Raw genomic sequence first — 12,507 nt, 5'->3', positions numbered from 1 at the left:
CATCTCCCCAATTTTGGGTAACGAGTGATGAACTCAAAATTTAGGTAACTGTAAGTTTAGTACAAATGTTATGCCATAACAAAGCACGCTACCCATTTTTACCCATCAACTCAAAGTTTGAGTAGATAACGACCTAATTTTGGGTAGCTTATAGAAGAGCTCGACAATGAGTGATTTCTCCTCAAAAAATAGGTAGAAATGATTTTCAGTGTAGAACTTATTTCCTGAACATAAACTAATGTAACTAGTATGAATTTACAGTGTGCTTTGACACACTCACACTACACTGAAAATCATTTCTACCTATTTTTTGAGGAGAACTCACTCATAATCGAGCTCTTCTATAAGTTACCCAAAATTAGGTCGATATCTACTCAAACTTTGAGTTGATCGGTAAAAATGGATAGTGTGCTTTCTTATGGCATAACACTTGTACTAAACTTACATTTACCTAAATTTTGAGGTCGTCACTCCTTACCCAAAATTGGGGAGATGCACTTTAGTTGATTTTGGGTAGGTTTTGACCCAAAATTAGGTAGCGGCTGGTAAGAGTGTATGTTAATTTATAAGCATAAAACTATTTGGAAATAGATGAGCTGGCTCAGTTTTAGTTTGACTTCCAACTTACTTACAGTTTCTGTATTTCATTCAGACGAAAGCCTTACCACAGCTATTCCATTCCTGTGAAGACGTTATAAGTGGCGACGAGAAAAAGTTCAGGTGCACGTGATTTTGTAGGCTGATATTAGGCAGGTGGCATCAAGGTTAAAGGACGGTTACTTCATTTTGTCTTGGAGGAAACGCCAGTTCGGGTTCCCCAGCAGCACGTGTAAAAGTAAAAAAAAAGGTCACCGTGTGTTAAGAACTTATTTTGGATTGACCTGTTTCGTGGGCTACAACAGTAAGTACACGTTCCAATTTGCTTTTTGACAAGTGGAAAAAGTGCAGTGATAAGAATCAAAAGTGAAAAATTCTTTTGCGATAGCCATTTTGTTAGGCGTAGAGATGTCGTAATATCGATCGATTAATCGAATAATCGAGTAAAGCCACAGTTAATCGAATGAAATTTAATCGATTGAATTATTTCAGATAATCGCAGTAATCGATTAATTTCCTACGATTATTGGTTCGATTAGTATTGTGAATTTCAGCTTAGCATAGAATGCGACGGAATCGTCGCAGAATTGCGAAATAATGAGCGTCAGAATCACAGATACCAAGTTGCAGATTTTATGTGAATTTGATGAATTTTCTTTTTTAGCGAACTATGCAGTTTTGCAGACTTTTAGAGGTTTTCGAAGTTTTTTCAGACAGTCATCTAATCTAGATCGATTAGAAAAAAAACGTCTGGTGAACCAAGGGCAATTACAGATTCAACATGCAATTTTCTTTTACGACAAGAAATATTTATTTGTTCATTTGAAGCCTCAATGAGTATATGTATCTGTCAAAGATGACTTTAATTTTAAAGGAGATGATATACAATTTTTTATAGTAGTATATTTTTTTAGTTAAAATCGAAAGTGTTTCAAGTAAAGCAATAGGTGAACACAAAGATTTCGATTAATACCAATTTAAAAATTATGTTTGTGACTTGGGGTCTCGAAGAGGATGAATTGATGCGAATGACAGGTTCGCTTCCTTTGCGGCATTCTGTCGCTTTTTGGCGCATCGCAGTCTTTGCTAACCGCCAGTGAAAATTACAATACAATAAAATGAAAGAAATGACTCCAGTTTCACTTATGTTCATTATAATCTTCTCAATTGTATTCCTCAAATTTGGTTTCGTTTCATTTTGTCAATGAGTTGAGAGGTTTTAATGGATGCCATGTGCACAGATTTTCATTGTACACAGTTATCAAAAACTGCTTAAAATTCTGTTGATTTTTTTTATTCTAATAGATCTGGTTCATCAAAAATATTTACACTGCTTTTTTATCAAAAATATTGACATTTCTTTATTTATATTACTAATCGCACAATATTTTTAATAAAATTAAACCAAAATTGTTTTGAATCTTTTACCCATAAATCGTCTACTTAAAAATTTTAAACCTGAGATAATTCAAATTTCCTGAATTGACATTCTGAAAGCTTTAGTTCCATGCTCTCACATTCACCTTTTCGAAGGATATGATTTGTCACATAAACCTTTGCGTTACTCAAAACTATGATTTTAACAGTATTTTACTATTCAAACGATGAGAATAGTAAATTATGTTTGCTACATAGGATATCATTCGCAACAAACAAGCAAATGTATATTGTTTCGAGTGATTTTTTGATTTTCTTAGTTTGTTCTTGTTTGAAAGAGCCATATTTTGATTAAAAGCTATTATATACATATTTACTAGTTTATATTACTAGTGTTTGAGTTTATATACCTCAAATTGATTTATTGATTTCTAGTAATCTTAGTGTACGAGGACCGAGGGCCTAATTAAGTAATTTAAACTTCATTCAGGAAAAAAACAGTATAATGAAATCGATGAAACGGTTAGTTGCTCATCAAACATCAAATCAATAGATTCAAACTCGAATGTTATTACTTCAATCGAGGACATAGTTGCTCCAAATAAATTGTGCTTATTACAAAAATAGGTCGTGTTTGTTTTAAAGGCACTAAGAACCCTGCCACTTACTTGAAGATCTGTTATGTACTGGCTGAGTGTATATCATAACAGTAATTGAAGAAGAAAAGTTCTCCTTTTCGTTTAGTCGTTAAAAATATGCTCTATTTTGAATAGTTCGCCTGCATTTCCTCAAAGAAAATTTTGCCATGTGACTTATTGGTGTTTATAAAAACGAGACCAATATTTGATTCAAATTAGAATATCTATTCATTCTAATTACTAGGCATTTGTTTAATTTTTGTGCGTGAAATAAGTAAGTTGTTTCGAAAACAATCTGGCACCACTTGAAACAACAAATCGACTTAAACAAAATTGACAATCGAACGTAGAACTAATTTCACCTGACCCGCCATCTATGTTTCATTATTTGAACCTTTCTTAAGATTGATATTTCCGTATATAATTTCAATTATTTTGTAGAATTCTAGGCCTTATTATAAGAACTGTTTATTTTAAAATGTTAGAAAATTTATTTTCTTTCGTTTCGTGTAATCATTTTTGTTTTTATAAGATGATATGTTGATCAATATTGAGATCCGGAATTAGTTCTTAGTAAAAAACTATTCCTCATCATAATATCGCATATTCGCTTAGTTTTGCGCATCTGTGCGGTCTTTCAAGTAATATTTTATAATGTACGCAACGAATAAAATCATTCCAAGTTATCAACATAACCTTTTCTCGCATGCTAAGATCAGATCTGAAAATATGCATGGTTTAAAACAGAATCTTGGGTGCTGCTACAATAACATAGGTAGAAATTGATTTTTCTCACACTAAAATTAACTTTTCACTTGAAAAAATGACGTTGTATGTAAGTTATAAAGGATTTTACAAGTGAAAATTCGTTTTCCCTTGTATTTTGACAGCTAATATTGCAATCATCATCCTCGCACACGTACGCATCTAGCAGTGAAACACAACGTTAGATCGCCCATCAAATTTAGTCATGCTTAATCGCAAGCTAATCGATTAATCGAGTAATCCTGTACGATTAATCAAGCAAATCGATTAGTTTGAAAAGTTGTATTCGATTATTTACTAATCGAGTATTTAAAAAAACGCGACATCCCTAGTTAGGCGGCGTCGTTTTCTTTTAAGGGTAATGCAGTTATTTTGACCAGTGAGTGTTGTCGACAGGTCGCGGGAATCTGTAGAGTCCTGCTCATTTTTTTTATTGTTAAAAAAATATATATGTATATATATATATATATATATATATATATATATATATATATATATATATATATATATATATATATATATATATATATATATATATATATATATATATATATATATATATATATATATATATATATACATATATATGTATATATATATATATATATATATATATATATATATATATATATATATATATATATATATATATATATATATATATATATATATATATATATATATATATATATATATATATATATATATATATATATCTGTATATTTTTATTACGACTTTTTATATATTGATATTAACGGTGAATTTTCTTGTATAATTAACGCAGGAAGATTTTCCAGCTAACTGGCTGAGGAAGATTATTGGTTGGATAGCGTTTGTTCCCGTTTTTGAAGAATATAAATATATTCCATTGTTGGGATTAGTGTTGCAGTTTGGTCGCTAAAATTTGGCGGCGGAAACCTTGAAGGATACATTTGGTAAGCGAAAATCTTTTGTTTTACATCTATTGTTTTATTTTTGTGTGACAATTTTATAATAGAGATGGCTCAAATGAATATGGCGGCCATGATTGAGCCTTATAGAAAAGGAGCTTCCTTTTCGGACTGGATAGAACGTCTCGGTTATTTTTTTGCAATGAGCAATGTTGCGGAAGAGGCAAAGAAATCTCATTTTATAACCCTTAGTGGCCCATCAGTTTTCGCCAAATTGAAGTTATTGTTTCCTAACAGCAATTTGGCGGATGTTGCTTATGAAACAATGGTTGAAAAACTTAAAGCACGTTTTGATAAGGTTGAATCTGACATAATACAGCGTTTCAAATTTAACAATCGTAAGCAACATCCGGACGAAACGGCTGAGGATTTTGTACTTGCAATCAAGTTGCAAGCGGAATTTTGCAATTTTAAAAATTTTAAGGATGAGGCGATTCGTGAGCGCATCGTTGCCGGTTTGCGGGATGAGGTTCTCCAACAACGATTGCTCAATGAGCAAAACTTGACGCTAGATTCAGCGGAAAAGTTGATAGCCACATGGGAGATGGCAGGGGCAAATGCCAGATCGTTGGGAATTGGTTCAAAGGCAGAACAAATTTCTTATATGAAAAATGACATTCAAAAACCGCGAAATACAACCTTGGAGAAACTGGCAGCAACGTTCTCTCGGGCCAGAGCGGAAGATGTACAATCACGGCCAGCCAGGAATAGAGATTCAGTAAAAAATCGTTTAGGTTTTAGACCATATAGCTATTCTAGGGGAAAGGAGGGTGGATTTCATTATTCTACAGGATATCGTCCCGCTGAATGGAGGAGTGGACAAGATGCACAACGAAATGAGAACCGTGTCTGCGATTTTTGTGGCGTGAAGGGACATTTGAAGAGAAAGTGTTTCAAGTTAAAAAACCTTCGCAAGAATACGGTTCAATTTGTAGACTCTGGAGTGATTTGTTCAGTCGTTTGGATACCAATCTTTCGGACAGCGATGAAGACAAGAACGATTCAGGTGAACTACAATGCATGCTCGTGTCGTCTATTAATCGCATGAGCAATCCATGTTTAATAAATTTAGAAATCGAAGGTAAACCTTTTAAAATGGAGGTAGACTGTGGATCATCAGTTTCGGTGATAGGAAAAAGACAGTATTTTTCGAATTTTCAGAAATCCTTATCGAAATCTAACAAGCAATTGATAGTTGTCAATGGAGCGAAGCTTGATATTGAGGGAGAGGCTAACGTTATGGTCAAATGTAGAGGGAAACAAGCAAAAATGAAACTGCTAGTGCTAAACTGTGACAATGATTTCTTTCCTTTACTAGGCCGTCCTTGGTTGGATTTATTTTTTTCTGGTTGGCGAAAATTTTTTTCGGATAAATTGTCTGTTAATAATGTGGTGTCAAACGAGAATCAATGTGTGTCAATTGTAAATGACATGAAACAAAAGTTTCCAAACGTTTTTATTAAAAATTTTTCAATTCCTATAGACGGTTTCGAAGCTGATTTGGCTTTGAAAGACAGCGTACCTATTTTCAAAAAAGCTTATGACCTTCCTTATAGACTTAGGGAGAAAGTTTTAGATTATTTAGGCAAATTAGAAAGAGAAAAAGTAATTACTCCATTAAAAACTAGTGAGTGGGCATCCCCAGTAATTGTTGTTACAAAGAAAAATAACGATATCAGGCTTGTTATTGACTGCAAGGTGTCAATAAATAAATGCATCATCCCAAATACATATCCTTTACCTTCAGCCCAGGATTTATTCGCTAGATTAGCAGGCTGCAAGTGTTTTTGTGCTCTCGATTTAGAAGGGGCATATACACAGCTTTTGCTGTCGAGCAGATCTCGAAAATTTGTAGTGATAAATACTATAAAAGGGCTATTCACATATAACAGATTACCGCAAGGGGCTTCCTCTAGTGCATCGATTTTCCAGCAAGTTATGGATCAGGTGTTAGAGAGAATTGAATACGTATTCTGCTACTTAGATGATGTTTTAATAGCGGGTGCTGATATGGCAGATTGTACTAAGAAGTTATATCAAGTTTTGGAAAGATTGGATAAAGTCAAAATTAAAGTAAATTTAGAGAAATGCAAGTTTTTTGTGACAGAGCTGGATTATCTTGGACACATAATCAGCGATAAGGGTCTTTCGCCATGTCCAGATAAAGTTTCAACCATACAGAATGCTAAAATACCAAAAAATGTTTCTGAACTCAAATCTTTTTTGGGGTTAAATTAATTATTACCACAAGTTTATCCCTCATTTGTCCTCAAAATTGTATCATTTGTACAATCTTTTGAGAGATAACGTAAAATTTGAATGGAATGAAAACTGTAGTAGAGCATTTGAGGATAGCAAAAAATCTCTTTTGTCTGCCGATTTTCTTGAGTTCTATGATTCAAAAAAAGAACTGGTAGTGGTATCTGATGCTTCGGGATACGGTTTGGGTGGAGTAATTGCTCATTTAATTGACGGACTGGAAAAACCCATTTGTTTCACATCCTTTTCAATAAATAATGCTCAAAAATCTTATCCAATTCTTCATTTGGAAGCGTTAGCACTGGTGTGTACCATAAAAAAATTTCATAAATACTTATACGGTCAAAAATTTGTTGTATATACAGATCACAAACCACTGGTAGGAATTTTTGGGAAAGAAGGGAAAAATTCGATTTTCGTTACGAGATTACAACGCTATGTTTTGGAATTATCAATTTACGAATTCGATATAAGGTACAGGCCTTCTGCTAAAATGGGTAACGCTGATTTCTGTTCGCGTTTTCCATTAGAACAGACGGTGCCGAAGGAATTTGACGCTGAACTAATTAAAAATATCAATTTCAGTAAAGAATTACCAGTAGATTGTCCTAAAGTGGCAAAAGAGACGAAAAATGACAAATTTTTGCAGGAAATTATTATTTTTATGCAAAGGGGTTGGCCGGAGAAAATTGACAAACGATTTGTCAATGTTTTTTCAAACCAACATGAATTAGAAATTATAGATGAGTGCTTGCTGTATCAAGACAGGGTTGTAATACCACAAAAGTTACAGAGCGAAATTTTAAGACACTTACATGCCAACCATGCTGGAATAGTAAAAATGAAACAACTGGCCAGGCGTTTTGTCTACTGGTATGGAATTAATGTTGATATTGAAAATTTTGTGGCGAAATGTGAAGCATGCAATGGTATGGCTATTGTTCCTAAGCAGAAAATTGTATCTAAATGGACACCGACTGTAAGACCATTCAGTAGAATACATATTGATTTTTTTCATTTCACACATCACACATTTTTGTTGGTTGTGGACAGTTACTCCAAATGGATTGAAGTCGAATGGATGAAAAGAGGTACGGATTGTAATAAAGTCTTAAAAAAGCTCGTAGCATTTTTTGCACGATTTGGCCTACCGGATGTTTTGGTTTCAGACGGAGGCCCACCATTCAATTCTTTTACTTTCACTAATTTTCTTGAAAGACAAGGAATTAAGGTTCTCAACAGTCCCCCTTACAACCCTGCTAGTAATGGACAGGCGGAAAGACTAGTAAGGACGGTAAAAGACGTACTAAAGAAATTCTTATTGGACCAGGACATTAAAGAATTAGATTTAGAGGACCAAATTAATTCATTTTTGATTAACTATAGAAATTATTGCTCGACGACAGATGGAAATTTTCCGTCTGGTATGATTTTTTCTTTTGCTCCTAAAACAATTATCGATCTTCTAAATCCAAAAAAACACTATAAACAATTTCTTTTAAATAAATCGCATGATGATGAGAAGGATATTCCAATCAATGTTGGTTATCTTCCGAAGGAGTCAGCTATTGACTCTTTGGATAGACTGATGGAAGGAGACGAATTGTGGTATAAAAACCACAATCCGCATAATCATGCAAATAGGATCAAAGCAAGTTATATTAAAAGGTATTCTCATCATATTTTTCAGATTATTGTTGGAAACGTCGTGGTGCTGGCGCATCGCACCCAAATACGAATAGACAGGAGTAATAAGGCAATGAGACCGAATGTGGTTATTTCCAATTCGGATTTGAAACCAACGATGGAAGAAAGACAGGATGATAGCAAAGATGAATTTAAGGGATTCGTGGAGGAGGATATAGGAAGAGGCATAAAAAGAAGACTAGAAGAGGTGAACTCACCTATTCGCCAAACTCGGCGATCGAAACGAATAAGGACGAAAAGGATGAACGAAGATTTTGTATATTGATTTCGCTGGATATAAGGTCAATATTAATATTTGTTAATATCTATTGCCTTAAGCAAACATTTAAGTTTAAGACTAAAAGGAAACTGTCGATTTATGTCGATCTCGAATTTACAGTTTTGTAGTTCAGGCAAATTATTGAATTTTATTTTAAGGGAAAAGAGCTGTTATATCCGCTTTCAGATGATTATTTCTTTCAGTGCATATTCGATTTAGAACTTATTTCCTGAACATAAATTAATGTAACTAGTATGAATTTACAGTGTGCTTTGACACACTCACACTATGTTAATTTATAAGCATAAAACTATTTGGAAATAGATGAGCTGGCTCAGTTTTAGTTTGACTTCCAACTTACTTACAGTTTCTGTATTTCATTCAGACGAAAGCCTTACCACAGCTATTCCATTCCTGTGAAGACGTTATAGCATGCAGTCGAAATTATTTAAGGACCAGCATTTCGAGAACCGAAATAAGCATAAGTTGACTGTATATTATTCAAAATTTAATTTGCTTGGATAGAAATTTTTTTCTCTAAACTCCCAATATGGTATTAATAAAAATGACAGTTTACGTGCACTTATAAAAAAAACGCATTTTACATTCGCAAGTAACACGTCTAGAACTCTTCTGTTTTCAAACTATCAACGTTACTCAAGAAAAGTGTAGACTTACTATATAGTGGCATAATGTAAACAAAGTATTTATATCCAAGTAAAATCATTTAACGCTCGTGACGCATGAATCACGAGCTATACAGGGTATACAAACATATGGACATTGGAAGACTTATAAAACACCGGATTACCAAAGAAGCTGGAAGAACAAGGATCAGCAATGAAGCTGGAAGAGATCATGAGGCAAACCTCGCACTCGCAAATTGTGAGCAATCGAGGAAGATGCGTGTGCAACGGGAGTACACAGCGGCTGAAGAACAGCGCCTCAAGATAGAGAATTCTGAAAATCTACTCACCTAATAGCGGCATTATTTCCGTGATCCGAGTCTGTAGCATGAATATGTGCGATAACGTTATTCTCATTTGCCCATTTATCTTCCTTCACTTGCACAGTATACGTTCTTTCGGTGAATTGTGGATAGTTGTCATTATCGTCTAAAATTTTCACCAATACTGTTGCTGTTGCAGATTTTCTTTCCATCTGAGGGGTGGCCATATCGGTGGCACTGACAATGATTGTATAAACATCCGATGTTTCTCGATCCAATGCACTGCGAGTTGATATTGTTCCACTGCGGGCATCTATTCGGAATACCTGCTCGTCTTGGTCAACAGTTATAGCACCATCACTACTTATACTTAATAAAGCATATTCGATTTCAGCATTTTTACCAATATCCTGGTCCGTAGCACGAATGGTAATAACGGTCGATCCTACACTGGTTCCTTCTCGAATACTGGCTTGAAACTCCTCGGACTCGAATGTTGGGGCGTGATCATTACAATCTAATACATTAACCTGAAGCGTGGTAGTGCCTGATCGTGGTGGGAAACTGTCATCAGTAGCAATCACTCGGAAATAATGAACGTCCATTAATTCGCGATCAAGGCTAGCTACCGTAGTTACGATACCCGTGCGCGCGTCTACTTTGAACATTGATTGTGACCTGGAATCCAATAACGACACCATTGAGTAAACTACAGGAGAATCCTCAGGATCTCGAGCACGAACTGTTGTGATTGCTGTGCCTGGTGTTTGTTCTTCTTGCACTGACGCAACGTATAATGCCTGCTCAAAATAAGGGCTTTGATTTCTAAGTTCTCGTTTAACACGTTTCGCTATATCTGTGTCGTTCAGTTCATGATGATGATAAACTATCTTTAATCGATGGTCTGCGTCAATGATATCCCTACGATCACATTTTACATTATAAGTAACGGATACTTTCCATAGCGATTCTGATATGCATAGATCATCAGAAACTACTAAATCGCCTGATAGAGTCTCGATTTTAAATCTACCATCGTTAACGTCTAAATATTTCACGAAACAATATTGCAAAACAGTTTTCGGCAAAAATGAGTTTATTGAATTAATATACTGAGACTTTTTTAGACAAATCTTGTTCCATTTATCTGTAGTGTGGATGGCATAGGAGGCATACGTTTCTGATATCCACTGTTTGGCGTCGTTAATTTGACGGTGCATTCGTTCTTCGCCCGGCTCAATCATTCCACGTTTTTTTCTTACAATTATTACATGACGAAGTTTGTTTTTCTTGCTATTATCAAAAAGAATATCACCATCTTGAAAGGCAGTATAGTTAGTCACTGAATGTGAATGTTGGGTATAGTAATTAGCATTATTACTTCCCAGGTATTGGCCATACGTTCGTAGATCATGTTCGTCTATTGTTCGTTTTCGCCTTCGATTGTAGCCTGTGTCATCTTCCTCGAAATTTTTTCTAAAGCCTTCGGCAACCTTATCATCCGTACAATTTGATCCAGCGATGAATAAACGTAATGGTAAGCTATAATAATCTATACTTCGAAGTCTATTTGAAGTAGAATCCACATAAAACGTGAATAAGTTAGGATAATAGATACCATCACATTTCAAAGATTTCCTCAACCAGATTTGTCCATTATGCGGGTCAACCTTAAGTAAATGATGAACAAAATGGGCGGACTTATGTGCATTAATCTTATAATGCCGCTCGGATCCAAGTTTGTACACTGATGCATTAAAAACTATTTTCCCAGGCTCATCACTTTCACTGACGATAACCATATAGCCGCTGACGCATCGCCATAAAGCTAATAGTACTTGAATAACGATTAGTGTTAAAGTTGCCGCTCGAGTTTCTGGAAGCTTCATTTTGAGTAAATCAAAATAACTTGTGTTGTTCTATGATTCGTCATACCATCGTTGATCAGTTCTGAAATGGAAAAAAAAGATCGTGAGAATAGTAACCTGCAATCAGTTACAAATACTACTATTAGTGTAAACCATTGCACAGTGGTCCGAAATGGAAAATTAGCGAGATAAAAATATTTTCTCATAAATATTATTTTTTTGCAGTTGTTTGCAATAAACTAGCGCATCTTTTGATGTTAAATGTCATTAGAGTGGCTCAAATTTGGATTGAAATCTGGAATCTAACTTGCTTAATTAAATTTTAAAATAATAGTAGATCACAGAGAAGTTTTAGAAAATTTTATTTTGAGAAATTTTGCTGGAAAAGTCACTTTCCTATCTCTTCATTTGATCGAGTTACATCAGTTTTTCGGAGTGAACGTAGGGTGGGGTGAGCAATTTTACGAGAGTTTTTTTTTACTACTTAAAATTAGAGTAATTTCCTCAATTTCGTGATCTAGTCTCCAACTGGTCATCGACAGCGGCTGGTCGGTTGGAACTTGTATGCTGAAATAATCTGGTGACGTTGGTACGCACCGATGTTGGTCGCATACTACGTGTAGATCCGCGGGAAATACCCCCGCGCAATGAGAACCCGGCGGGTGGCCCGCATGTTGATCATCGACTGGTGTGGCCCTCCGTGGTGCTGAATTTTGCGGAGTGAAACAGAGAGAAATAAATGTTGTTGGAAAAGGGGGTAAGAAAGCGAAATTGCCCACCACACTCCCCCACACCAAAAAGCTCAATAAGGAGCCCCCTGGTAATGGACGCAACTAATCTCAGCTCATTAACACTGACAAAAATTTTAACACTGCAATTAACTAATTTATTGGTGTGAAGTTCCAGTGGAAATAAGTTTCCTTTTAAGGGATCCACGAAATGTTAGGGTCCAGGTTGAACTGAAATATCATCGGGGGATAGGAGAAGGCTTTCTGATGAATACTAGTTCATTTTGCAACAAAACAAGGCCTAGTTTTGCTTTTATTTCATTGGCTTGAACATCCACGTGGAATGGGATAAAGGTTTCTGAGAGAACACATATCAGACTTGTAAGTTGATGATTTTTATGAACTGGTA

The 12,507-nt window shown here is 35.0% G+C and overlaps 1 protein-coding gene across 9 annotated transcripts in view; it reads right to left on the bottom strand.

Moving 5' to 3' along the window:
- The window catches only part of LOC131435059 (protocadherin-like wing polarity protein stan), a 180,703-nt gene that overhangs the window by 113,326 nt on the left and 54,870 nt on the right, over positions 1 to 12,507 (bottom strand). For all 9 annotated transcript variants that reach the window (XR_009230431.1, XR_009230432.1, XR_009230433.1 and 6 more), the window contains exon 3: positions 9,530 to 11,452. Coding sequence is in view for 6 of the 9 variants with exons in the window: in XM_058602550.1 (XP_058458533.1) it covers positions 9,530 to 11,391 (1,862 nt within the window). In the remaining 3 variants the exon portion in view is untranslated. The remainder of the gene's footprint in view (positions 1 to 9,529; positions 11,453 to 12,507) is intronic.

The sequence above is a fragment of the Malaya genurostris genome, chromosome 3 (genome assembly GCF_030247185.1).
Source record: "Malaya genurostris strain Urasoe2022 chromosome 3, Malgen_1.1, whole genome shotgun sequence".
NCBI classification, from domain to species: domain Eukaryota; kingdom Metazoa; phylum Arthropoda; class Insecta; order Diptera; family Culicidae; genus Malaya; species Malaya genurostris.
The sequence above is the reverse complement of the archived record's forward strand: the minus strand, read 5'-3'. Positions and strand labels throughout refer to the sequence as shown.